Below are 12,960 nucleotides of genomic sequence, written 5' to 3' on the forward strand. Positions count from 1 at the left end.
CTCCATCAAAATTCAAATTTAGATATAAAAGAAGATCTAAACAAACGCATATTTTGCGAGTGAATGTATGCCTGCAAATAATATTGTAGAATTAGACGTATTTTGTAAATTTATGTTTACTGCGTATTAAAAACGAACATACTACAGATTGGGGTTGTATATAGGGAAAATAGTTAAACTCCCACAACACAACAAACAAGATTAAAGGTTTGATCTAACAAAAAAGAGTTAATGTATGTTTGTTTTCACGCTTCAAAAACATGTTCACGTAGAAGCGACATTTGGCAGCTTCATAATAACGTGCATATGTGGCTATCCACCGTGAAAACAAAAACATGCATAGACTCCGGTAACTCCAATAACGTAATGACAAGATTCAAATCTCAGCTAAAAGATACAACCACATTTAATACATGACACATCTTAAATAGGATTACCTAAACTGAAGGGAACCTATCGAGAGAGAAAAAATGCTATAAACGTAAATTTTAAATTAATGACACGCATTTCTAAGGTGTTCTAAATATTAACCGTATACTTGAAGATAATCCACTCAAAAGTCAATGTAATGACACATGGCCATATGACCAACATGCTTTTATACCATTTACTTTTGAATCTTTGAGTTCCTAGTCCTAGAGGATGTTGACCTTCTACTACAGTTCAAAATGTATATTAAAAGTAAGATGTAAATTTACAAAAAAAAAAATTAAAATACAAAAATTTAAAATTATAAATGTTCAAGGAAAAACAATCTTTATGCAAACGAAAAAATGTAACTTGAAATAGAACATTACTTTAGTTGTTTTCGAGGGGTTCATTTAGTATGTTTGATAAAATGTTCAGCAGAGCAAAGACTTGCAGCTTCTGGTGCGTAACCAGGGCCTTGAGTTGTTGGGCCAAACAAGAGTCACTGCAAAATGGTATGATTTAATCAAGGACTGTTTCTTTCCCCACCCCCACTTTTCAGGTGTCGGGGGGAGAAATTTACTTAAGCAAGAGACCATTATACCTTAAAAAATTAATCTACTTCCTACATTTAAAGTTAGATTACACCGATCTCTTGTATTTTAAACATCGTTAAATTTGACCTTTATTTTGGATTGATCCTTTTTATGTTACATTTTCTTTGTGGTGTTGGCATTCTCATATCTTAATATTATTTTTGTGATTATACAAATTAAACCATTGCTCATGAATGAATACATTTATGTGAATAAGAAGATACTCTCATTTTAAGATTTATGAATTAAAAATTAAATTATTTTAAAAAAAGTAAAGAAAAGGAAAATGACTAATTTTACATGTCGTTATCTAAATATTAAAATGTTACACCTATTTAGCATGTGTTTGTTCAAGCGGTGGAAAGTGAAAAATGCACGTTTTACAGTGATGCTATATTTTATAGCTTCCTTATTTTCACGGCAAAATTGCCTTGATACGCAAGAATTTAGCTTTTGCCGTAGAACCAAACAATGCATTAGCAAAACTTCTTAAAAATACTAATGGTACAAACATCATCTAACATAAAGGTTCCATTTAAGAAAGAAAATAGGAAAAATTTATCTTATACCTCAACAATTATACTTATACCTTTGTTAACCATTAAAAATCACACCCATTCACCCTTTCAAGTTTTCCGGAAATCCAATATAATTGACAAGTTTCTTAAAATTATCTATCATACCAAAAAACATGATTAAAGTATTTTGTAATCAAACAAAATTAACAATCCGAAATCAACTTAGTTCTTTTTAAGAATATTATTGGTCATTAATAGCTATTCTTCATAAATTTGTGTAAGTATTTTCATTGAAAGAAAAAAATAAAAAAAATCTCTAATAGTACATTTACAAGCAGCAACAATTCACTAAAAGGGATGAAGAAGACAAATATGACGGAGGCGAAATTAATATCTATCACTTTCAGAAATAGTAAATTTACAAGCAGGGAGCAGCAACACTTCCAGATCTAAAAAAAAAAAAAAAAAACCGGATGAGACCAATGAATCAAAAGGATTCAAAATAACAAAAAGGGCTGTGAAGAGGATCCTTGTTTGTCGCTGATCTCTAATTTACCACTAAAATTCCGGAAAGGGGTTTGATTTTTAAAAAAGTAAAAATTGGTATTTTTGTTGATTTATAGGGTAAGAGCATGATTGTTATCGTGCATGGTAAAACATCCCAATTGTTGATGTTTCATTCATTTAACACCAAACTAAGTAAATACTCTCATTATAGAGTCCACCACTGTTTAGTATTCTCCTAAAATTTGTCGAAATGTAATTATATGAAATTTTGGTGCCTATTAACACATTAAACATACTTGGAGTTTTATGAAAATATTACTAGGGTAAAGTATGTAGTACATCCTTAGCAGTAAGCAATAAGCACCCAACATAGTGAGCTCTATGGTGGACGCTTGCTTGTAGTGGAGAATCAGATTAAATTCTTTCCCATTATACCCTTTATTTCTCTAGGTTGAATTCAATAAAAAACAATCTGGAGATTGAACAACAAAAACCCTAGAGTCTAAAAAGATAGAAAGAATAATAACAATCACCCATATTCATAAATGTGAAATACTTACACTAATAACTAACTGAACTGAGGCTGAACAAATTAGCATAGATGTATAAACAAAAGAGAAATAAAAATAAAAATAAAAAAAGGCACTCCTTTTTGGATTTGGATGGCCACCTCACTCCCTAGTCCCTAACAAGATTTGGAGAAGTCAGTGAAATTTACATACCCTTCCTAAATAATAACTAAAGAAAGGATAAATATCACTTTACAATGCTCCAAAGAAAGAGAGAAAACAAAAAAAAAAAAAAGAGGTTAGATGATATTTAACAGCAAAATGCTAACTTGTTGAATGATGTTCAAGCAAAAACAAAGCCACAAGAGAGTGCCATCAAACAAACAGCAGCTTGTTCCTCTTCACCTAATTTAATCATTCTTTGTTTTTTCTGCAACAAAAACTCTTCACCCAATGCCACTAACTTCATTTTCAAACACTCACTCAAATCATCATTATCACTGCTAGTTGCTTCTGCTTTCTCTCTCTTCCTTTCCCTTTCTTGTCCTTTGCTACAACAACCTCTTCTCTTTCTATACCTTATTCCACAAGCGTTGCACAACGTCTACATCACCCAACAAAAAAAAATCATCAAAACAAATCTATTCATATTAAAATCAAAAAACCCTTTAATCAAATTAATAAACATGGACAAAATAAAACAATCATATCAATAAGCTAAGAAAGTGAATAATATATCAAATTGGTGTTTGTTTTGAAAAATAGAGAAAATGGAAATTAATCATTATAAGATACAAAATGATGAAATGGGTAAAAAAAAAAAATATACCTTGGGTCCATTTGGTCCTCCTCTCCAAAGTGGGGTTTTAGTGGTTTTGCAATCAGCACAAAATTTCTTGATCACACCCATTTCATCGTATGAACAACATTCCTGTTAAACAAATTAAAAAAAAAAAACATGTTTAACATTTCAACAACAACATTAGTAGAAGCAGCTACCTAGTTAGCTCAAGAAAAAGAAAAAAAACTTGAATATACCTTATCCATTTGATCCATGATTCCCATTTGATTCAGAAACACCGAAACAATAATGGGTTAAATTAAATATGAACGAAACGGTAGTAACCGAATCACACACCGAAACGAAACTTGTTTGTACTGCAAAACACTACTGAGAGAAAATGGATATAACCAAATACACAAACCGACTAATATGCAAGCAAATACCCTCAAAAGAATCCTAAGACTGACCTACACAATGACTGAAATGCCCTTGTTTTTTTCTCTAAAATATAGTGGCCAAGTTTTGAACTTTGGAAATGCCACGTGTTTATGTGACGTGTATGCTTCTGCTGCCAACAGAATAATAAGTGGAAATGGAAATTTCAAGATTCATCTTTGGACATTAATTATAAGATTAGCTTAACAAATATTAAAGCAGTGCCAAATTAAGTAAGACCATATATTAAAGATGAGGTTTTGTATGGGCTAAATATGAAAAGGATGAGGTTTGAGTGATTATGTAGGATTGATTGATTGATTAATTAATCATAATAAAGGATGGGATGGGCGACAGAATCTAATTATATCTACTTTAAGCATTATTTGATTATTTTATGTGTTACTTACGGTTATCAATATCTATATTTGGTTTGGCATGAAAATAGAGGCAAAATTGTATACACATAGAAAATGCGTGGTTGTATTAAAGGAGGTAGAAATGGTGGTAGTATGATAATGGTGCTCACGGTATAGTAATGTTTGTATAATTTCAGATTTCAGATAGGTACATACCTTGACCAAAATTCCCTATTTGAACTGCTTTAACAAAACAAATTTTGTTTCCTAAGAAGTCTATTTATTTTTTAAGAAAAAAATCGTGTTGTCGTTGTTTAATAATGATCGATCCTCGTCAAAGAGATGAATTGTATTTGCGTTAAGAGTGTTTTATCTCCCTGTAATATAGGTCATTTTCGTTTTTCATCCCGTAATTTTTTTTTTTTTAATTTCGTCCTTGTAATTTGAAATTTTTTTGTTTTTGAACATTCGTGGCAAATTTCGCCCCCTATAATTTCAGCAAATTTAGATTTACCCCTTTAATTTGAGTAAACTTCGGTTTATCCGTTGTTAATTTAAGCAAATTTCGGTTTACCCCCTTCCAAATTTTCGATTTTGTACAGTCAAAATTTATGAAGGTCCAAAACAAAAAGAATTCAAATTACAAAGACGAAATCCAAAAAAAAAATATTATAAGAGAAAAACTCGAAAATAACTTATATTATAAGGGGTAAAGCACTATTAACCCATTGTATTTTTACCAAACTGTCATGTAAAATTTATCAAAAATGTATGATAGAACTCCCTTTTCAAAGTGAATTGAAATAAGGCCTTACAAACACAACGGCGGTTAATTTAAGCCCTTGCTTTCGAAATCTAAACCATAACAAAGATTTATTCATACCTCAATCTCGAATATAAGAGAATGTTTTTTTTTTTCAAGTTCATTGAGTGAATGATATTTGGTCTTTATATAGGTCAAATACATCAATTCTTCAATGAACATGTAAAAAAAAATATTATCTTATATTCAAAATCAAAGGGAATATATAGTTAGAATATTGCTACTTACCACAAAAGATTATTCCACGAAATATTCACAGGTGACTATTTGGGAAGATAATTTAATATGTGAATCATCATATTAATAACATTATTTAAAACACTTGACTTTAATCATAACAACTAAAGTCACATTATTTAAAATGTTTGACTTTAATCCCAAGTTCCTAACAACTAAAATCACACAAATGATTGATTTGTTAACATTGTAAAACTTTATACACCAATAGTGTATAAAAATAATATTAATTATCCTTTCACAACCCAAAACCATCACCTAAAACCATGATAATAACCCTGACAACTATGCAGGATAACGACATCGCTAATATTGGAGTCCTAATTCTAGTAGAAGGCGATGCTCAATGCAACGTTAGCACTTAGCAACAGAATACTGAGGGCGTGTGATAGGTTGCCAAGAGAGTTGGGGTGTTCACGGCATGGCTTGATTCGGTTTTAAGATGAAAAGTCATCTAAACCGTAAGGTAAAAAAGCATGCGGATTGGTTTGGTTTGGTTGACTTTTAAAATAAAATCTGAACCAAACCAAACCAATGCGGTTTACGTTGGATCGGTTGGTGCGATTTTTTTCGAGACAATACAATTTTTTGTTTCCATCATTAAAATCAGGTAAAACACGACATAATTTCAGCAATGTTTTCGACAATGTTTTTAATTCATTCCACATTACAATTTCATTTCCACCAAACAACATAAACCAAATAAAAAACGTGGACAAAAAGTAATTCTATTATGTAAGAAATGTAAAAGACTAAGATTTTATTATTGTCTAAAAGTTCAAGCAGCACATAAATATATTTTTTGAATAAAAAGCAAAGAAGAAACTTAACAAGCAAAAAAGTATGTCATTTATAAAAGTTTCCATCGAGTTTTTATGAGTATTTGTCTATGTAACATAGATTTAATTAGTGTTTTTCTTATGTTGCGGTTTGGTTTGGTTTGGTTGGTAAAATGAAAACCGCAATCCAAACTAAACCATGCGATCGGGAAAAAAAGTGATCTGAATACATCTAAACCAAATGCGGTGTTTTGCGATTTCAGTTTGGGTTGGTTCGATTTGCGGTATTTCTATTTGCGGTTTGGTTCGGTTTTGTTATATAGTCCCTTGTTTAAAAAAAAAAAAGTGCATGTGTCCTTTAATTTGTCTAACTCATAAATTTACATGTTACCTCAAATGAAAAATAAGACCGATAGAAAATTCTAACACAAGGCAAATTCCAACAAACTCAAATTTTGGTTTAATTTTAATTGAGAAATGATATTTGAACATCTATTTAATGATAATTTTCTCTCTTATATTCACATTGTTTATTATTTTGTCTCTCTATTGTTATGATTTCCGTGCCAATACTATTTTTTCTTTATAAATTATGGTTGTCAAATAAGTTGTCATCAAATTGGTTGTTCAAATAGAGAAATGATATTTGTAAAATCATTTTTTGACAACTTTGAAACAAGTTTATCTCTCATACTCACATTATATTCTTATTCTCTCTCTTCCTTTTTCTCTCTCCATTGTTTTTGACCAATGAAAAGAGAGAGAAATAAGGTTGTTATGAAAGTTGTTAACAAATGGTTGTTCAAATATCATTGCTCCTTCAAATAACAGTACTCATTTTAATTTATAGGAGTAGGAGAATTGCTAAAGCGGAAAGGAGATGTTGACTTACTATCAAGTACTACCTCCGTCCCTAAATATAAGACCTTTTTGAGAATTTTTTTTGTCTCTTATTATAAGACCCCTTTGTTATTTCCAAGTGCATTAATTAATTTTTCATCATCATACCCCTATTTATTTTGTATATTTTTCTTCAATTAACATTAAATTCTATATTGAAAACATAAATTAACTCTATCTCTTAAGGATAAAATTGTAAAACCAATAGTAATTATCAACAAATTTATTATCACTATCAATTTTCTTAATTCCCGTTATTTTTTATAAAAGACCTTATAATTAGGGACGGAGGTAGTATATTATAGCTAATGTCATTAGTCTTTGATTGATAGAAAGGACTCGGTACCGATTAAATAAAGTAATAAAAGGAACTATCTACCCCCTTTTTTAAATGACCAATATGAACCATGAAATAAAGATAGGGAATTGCTAACAACCGGTTTAGAACACTTGTTAAGAATTCTTAAATAGAAATAATGGCGAAGTCTAAGATGAGGTAGTGAATAGGTCCCTCATTGAATGAGGGAGTTTTTTTTAATGGTGAGATTGACCCAATAGATTGGATCTGCTCCACCTCATCAAGAGAGCACATGCACCTCTCCACACTCAACCAAAAAATATCATACACCCTCTCCATGTGATTTTCCATTTGTTTACAATTCTCTTTCCTCTCTATCACTCACCTCTCTTGTCTTCTGTTTCCCTCCTAACATTTATTCCCATTTCACAACTCAATGGCTGACTTCACCTCACCGCCGCTGTCAGCTCGCCCCGCCGCCGCCGTCCAAGATTCCTCCACCATTCCGTCGCCGTCAGTTCACGGTTTTAAGCATATAATTATATAAAAAAAATCTGGAGTAATCAACTTCTAAATTAATTTAGTTTTACCCATAACTCATTTTTTGTTTTGTTTTTCAATTTGATACGGGATTGTTATTGAATGTTCAATCGCAACTCATAAGAAATTACTGTGTAAATCGTTGATACTCGTATGTTTAAAATGTTGTTACTGTGCAAGAACCTTAAAAAATTATCTGCGATTGGTTTGTGGATTTGCAAATGAAGTATGTGCTTTCTACTTCTCTTTCAATTCCCATTAAAACTATGTAAAAAAAAGTTGAATTTCATTGCGTAACAAAGGAGATCTGATCGGGTCAAATCGCGGGTCAAAACGACCCATTTTATGGTTAGCGGGCAAAGAAGAAAAGATGAGTAAAAAAACAAAAAGAAAAACAAACAAAACTAGAAAAGCAAAGTTTCGTACCAGCGACCCCTCTCACACAGTTCATAACATTACCAACTGCACTACAGATGTTATTCTATTAATATGGGATTTTAATTTTGTTTTACTTATATTCTGAGTTTTGAATTTCATCATTTAATTCATTTTGTTATCGGTTTTTTATAGACCAAGTCTTAAATAGACACAAGCCTAAATAAATTTTAAACGACCACGCTTATATAAATGATAAATTTTATGGTTAAATATATTTTTGATCTGGTTCACAGAGGTACGTCATCCGGACGAACTATCACCTAATTGACTAGTCAACTTAGGAACTTGTTCACTACGGGGACCTAAACGTGCCTAGATCGTGAAGGACACCAGCCACGTTCAATCCGACCGTTCAAAATGACCTTATCAAACATGGAAGGATGCAGAAACTTGAATTTCTCAGATCGGGTTCACGGAGGTACGTCATCCGGACGAACTATCACCTAATTGACTAGTCAACTTAGGAACTAGTTCACTCCGGGGACCTAAACGTGCCTAGAATGTGAAGGACAGCAATCACGTTCAATCCGACCGTTTAAAATGACCTTATCAAACATAGAAGGATGCAGAAACTTGAATTTCTCATATCGGGTTCACGGAGGTACGTCATCCGGACGAACTATCAACTCATAGACTAGTCAACTTAGGAACTAGTTCACTGCGGGGACCTAAACGTGTCTAGAAGGTGAAGGACAGCAAGCACGTTCAATCCGACCGTTCAAAATGACCTTATCAAACATAGAAGGATGCAGAAACTTGAATTTCTCAGATCGGGTTCACGGAGGTACGTCGTCCGGAGGAACTATCACCTCATAGACTAGTCAACTTAAGAACTAGTTCACTGCGGGGACCTAAACGTGCTTAGAAGGTGAAGGACAGCAAGCACGTTCATTCCGACCGTTCAAAATGACCTTATCAAACATGAAAGGATGCAGAAACTTGAATTTCTCAGATCGGGTTCTCGGAGGTACGTCATCCGGACGAACTATCACCTTATTGACTAGTCAACTTAAGAACTAGTTCACTGCGGGGACCTAAACGTGCCTAGAATGTGAAGAACACCAAGCACGTTCAATCCAACCGTTCAAAATGACCTTATCAAACATAAAAAGGATGTAGAAACTTGAATTTCTCAGATCGGGTTCACGGAGGTACGTCATCTGGACGAACTATCACCTAATTGACTAGTCAACTTAGGAACTAGTTCACTGCGGGGACTTAAACGTGCCTAGAATGTGAAGGACAGCAAGCACGTTTAATCCGACCGTTCAAAATGACCTTATCAAACATAGAAGGATGCAGAAACTTGAATTTCTCAGATCGGGTTCACGGATGTACGTCATCCGGACGAACTATCACCTAATTGACTAGTCAACTTAGGAACTAGTTCACTGCGGGGACCTAAACGTGCATTGAATGTGAAGGACAACAAGCACGTTCAATCCGACCGTTCAAATTTAATTTAATTTACTAACGACTTATTAAATAAAAACAACATTACACTAATTATTACTAGTTAAATAAAACAAACATGCCTAAGGTAAACAGTAGCGCATGCGGTGTAGTTGGTTAATTTTACTCTTCGAGCTAGGTGTCGTCGGGGGTTCGACTCCCCTCCATAGGTTATTTTGCCTTTTTTTTTTTTTTGTTAATCTTCTTCTTCAAGCTCTATACGGGTCATAACTACCCTGTTAAAAACCCATGTGACCCGGAACAAAAAACTCACAACTTCAAGCCATTTTAACATCAAAAACTCAATTTGAACACATAATCATGAACCAAATCACATTTTCTTGTGATTTCAAGCAATTTTCTGCATTATTGAACACTCAACATGTGGAATCGAAATTTTTGATTTCAACGAGAAATTTAAAAAATTCCAGAAATGAGAATATCAAATCGAATCGTGTTACTCAAAACGAGAAATATCATTCGATTTTGCAACTTAGACCTCAGATCTGGAAACTTAAACACGGTAACTGAGTAAGGACACTTCATTGTAACCCATTGCCTCATCCACCGCCATTACTGCCGTCATGTTTGCCGTTGTTGCTTCCACTCCACTTCATCCTTCTGTTTTTAAATTCCAGATTTTGTTACTTCTACCAACCTCATCTTTTTGTGAATTTTTTTAACAAAACAAAAAACTAAACAACCAATTTCATGAGTGGATAGGGATGAAGTTCATGAAGCCCATTTTTATTTGAACTGAAAGAAGAGTTATATGAGATGTAGCGTGTGATTCTCAACAGTATGAATGTTTTTGAAATGGTGGAGAAATGTTTGACTGCGGAAACCTACCGGAGCTTAGCATTTGGGCTGTGAAATGGGAAAAAGATATGACTATGTTATGGTGTCCGAGATTGATCTAGCGGGTGAGATTGGAACAAACTTATGGTATGTTATAATTGAGTGTGGAGAGATGTTAGTGTTCCTTATGTTTAATCTAGACCACATATCTAATCCAATGGTATTTTTTACTACCTCACCGGTGAAGTACCTATCAGCTGACTCATCCTAGCCGTCACCAGAAATAATTGATAAACTTTATGTAGAAAAATTCATTTTCAAATTTCAATGTGTTGAATGCATCAATCCCAAGAAAAAATTTCTTCTTTAGGCTTCTTAACAAGGGCCTTTCCTTGTTAGCATTTCCCACAAAGATAAGGGATAAAAAGGTGATTGAGCCAATAATCAATTATGAATAAAAAAAATTGTTGCACACTATTTTTGGCAAGTCATTTTCCCAAAAACCATAATTGTACATATTGAATAGAGATCCTAATGAATAATAAAATTGAGGTAAACTTCGGTAAAAATAAAAACAGGACAGGGTAAAAAAAAACTTCAAAGTTCCTTGCAATTTTAATGATGAAAGAATAGTATCATTTGGTATTTCCCAAAATACCTAGAATCATAAGTGGTACGCTGACTCCAATCTTAGCAGGAAAAATAACGAAACTTAACATAAAATTCTATAGAAGAGCCAAATCACTTGAAATGATCACTAGGCCAAAAGCAAACTCTAATATTTAACTCGGAAGTGGCAAGAAAAGCAAGCCACAACCCAACTGTTCCCCTGTTGTATGTAAAACCAGCCATTTCAAAAACCCAAGCCAGTCCAGTAACGGCCTATTTACCAAGGCTGAACCTTATAGAACCTAAGAACAATGAAACGACACTGACTTGACCCCCCCAACTGTTGAACTGCCATACTGGAGAACCTCACTGATGGACCAGCCAAAAAACCTGCAGTTAAAGAAATTCAACATGATGTCAACACAATACAGGATAACACGAGAGGAATGCAAACTGCAAAAACTTAATTTGCTAGCTGTGCTGAAAAGTTTGCAAAAAATCGCAACTACGCCAAATATAACATATAACCTTAATAAACCATGAATACCATCTAGTTAAAGTTGAATCCACCAGAAGGCACGGCAGGAACTTCGGAGCCACCAAAGTTGAACCCTGATTGAGAAGCATCACCTGGAGGCATAGCCTCATCGTCTTCCTCCAACCAGTATGTCTCGAGAATCTTCACAGCCTTTTCATAAATCTCATTGTTGTCATGACTCTGGAGGTTCTCAATTTTCTCCAAACCCTCAGCTTCGTCAATCAATTCAGCATACCGATTAACACCATCAGTGATGCCGGCATTTTTATCAGCTTCCCCTACCTTTAAGATGTTTTCAAGCCCTTCAAGACAAACTGTCACAATCCTAGGATCAGGACATGTGAGTAGATCACACAAGGGCTTAATGCACCCTTGACTTACCAGGTACCTGTCCACCAATTTTAAAAAGATTATGACATCTCGGAAAAAAAATGCTATAAAACCAACAAAATCACCGGGGAACATTGCAAATTTAAGGATCTCTCCATACTTGAGTTGTTCATGAGATCCACCCGATGTAGCATTTGAGATGGCCCAGGCAGCTTCCTTCTTGATATCAAACTCAGCATTTTGAAGCAAGTTGACCAAAGGAGCAATTATATTGGCATCGATCACATCCTGTAAATTTTCAAGAATCAAGAGAAATATAAATGAAGTACTCCAAATGCAAAGATAACACAGATTTTAATTAACCCAATGCACAAACCTGAATCTGTTGCTTGTTCCCAGCTGTGATGTTCGATATTGTCCAGCAAGCTTCCTTCTTGATGCTTTTTTTATAACTATTAATCAAGAGATTCGTAAGAGGAGGAAGAACTTGATGGTTGATGATGACCTGGCCAGAAAAGCACCCCATTAACACAAACCAAAAACAAAGGTAAAATAATAATCAAGCTCATGATTAGTGATGGCAATATATCAATTCTATTGATATATTGTGCCATTGGATGGTAAAGAAACTGACTGCAACAGTGTAACATGGCTGCAAGATATGAGTGGAAATTTGTGCCATTGGATGGTAAAGAAACCGTGAAGGAGATGGTGGGAAATGGTGACAAAGCAAATTAAAATGAGGAAATTGGTAGCTTAAGGGCAGATCCGGTCAATTAGCTCTGCTAGTTCATCTCTTGCTACTTCTGCATTTTCTGAATTTGATATACTAGTTGAACAGTTTTTTTCCTACAGACGATTTCCTCCATGAATTTAATTTTAATTTCAGAACTAAAATCACTAGCTCCAGTGTGTATTACTATTTCTCTTAGTGCAGAATCGCAGAAGGAACTACTGTATATAAGAGATGAAAGAATAAACTCTTGAACTTAATACCTGTGTCTGCAAGTCATCTCCAGTGACAATATTTCCAACTGTGCGTAGAGCAGGAATAAGCACAGAAGGAGATGGGTGGCTGAACAAAAGCAAAATTATAATTAGA

General features: G+C 33.7%; 2 protein-coding genes across 3 annotated transcripts in view; both read right to left on the minus strand.

Moving 5' to 3' along the window:
* Positions 1 to 2,549: 2,549 nt before the first annotated feature.
* On the minus strand, positions 2,550 to 3,929 carry LOC11421360 (GATA transcription factor 16). Its single transcript, XM_003626126.4, has 3 exons — positions 3,577 to 3,929; positions 3,368 to 3,469; positions 2,550 to 3,142 (listed from the first exon to the last, which is right to left on the minus strand). Exons 1-3 carry the CDS (start codon positions 3,601 to 3,603, stop codon positions 2,882 to 2,884), a joined length of 390 nt encoding a protein of 129 aa, XP_003626174.1. The 5' UTR covers positions 3,604 to 3,929; the 3' UTR covers positions 2,550 to 2,881.
* Positions 3,930 to 10,966: 7,037 nt separating this feature from the next.
* Positions 10,967 to 12,960, minus strand: part of LOC11425639 (importin subunit alpha) — a 6,123-nt gene continuing 4,129 nt past the window's right edge. The window contains exons 7-11 of one of the 2 annotated variants that reach the window (XM_003626128.3): positions 12,855 to 12,933; positions 12,235 to 12,363; positions 12,019 to 12,146; positions 11,538 to 11,916; positions 10,967 to 11,380 (exon numbers count right to left, since the gene is read on the minus strand). In XM_003626128.3, coding sequence (XP_003626176.2) covers positions 11,541 to 11,916; positions 12,019 to 12,146; positions 12,235 to 12,363; positions 12,855 to 12,933 — 712 coding nt within the window. In that variant the 3' untranslated portion in view covers positions 10,967 to 11,380; positions 11,538 to 11,540. Of the gene's footprint in view, positions 11,381 to 11,518; positions 11,917 to 12,018; positions 12,147 to 12,234; positions 12,364 to 12,854; positions 12,934 to 12,960 lie in introns of both variants that reach the window. The other variant, XM_024770387.1, reaches the window with a different exon arrangement.

The sequence above is a fragment of the Medicago truncatula genome, chromosome 7 (genome assembly GCF_003473485.1).
Source record: "Medicago truncatula cultivar Jemalong A17 chromosome 7, MtrunA17r5.0-ANR, whole genome shotgun sequence".
NCBI classification, from domain to species: Eukaryota; Viridiplantae; Streptophyta; class Magnoliopsida; order Fabales; family Fabaceae; genus Medicago; species Medicago truncatula.

Excerpts from the sequence above, each read along its gene's own strand:
- LOC11421360 (XM_003626126.4), bottom strand. The coding sequence starts at position 3,603 with ATGGGAATCATGGATCAAATGGATAAG. Across the intron at positions 3,470-3,576 it reads TCATGGATCAAATGGATAAG|GAATGTTGTTCATACGATGA; the intron begins GTATATTCAAGT and ends TTTGTTTAACAG. Across the intron at positions 3,143-3,367 it reads GAGGACCAAATGGACCCAAG|ACGTTGTGCAACGCTTGTGG; the intron begins GTATATTTTTTT and ends TGGGTGATGTAG.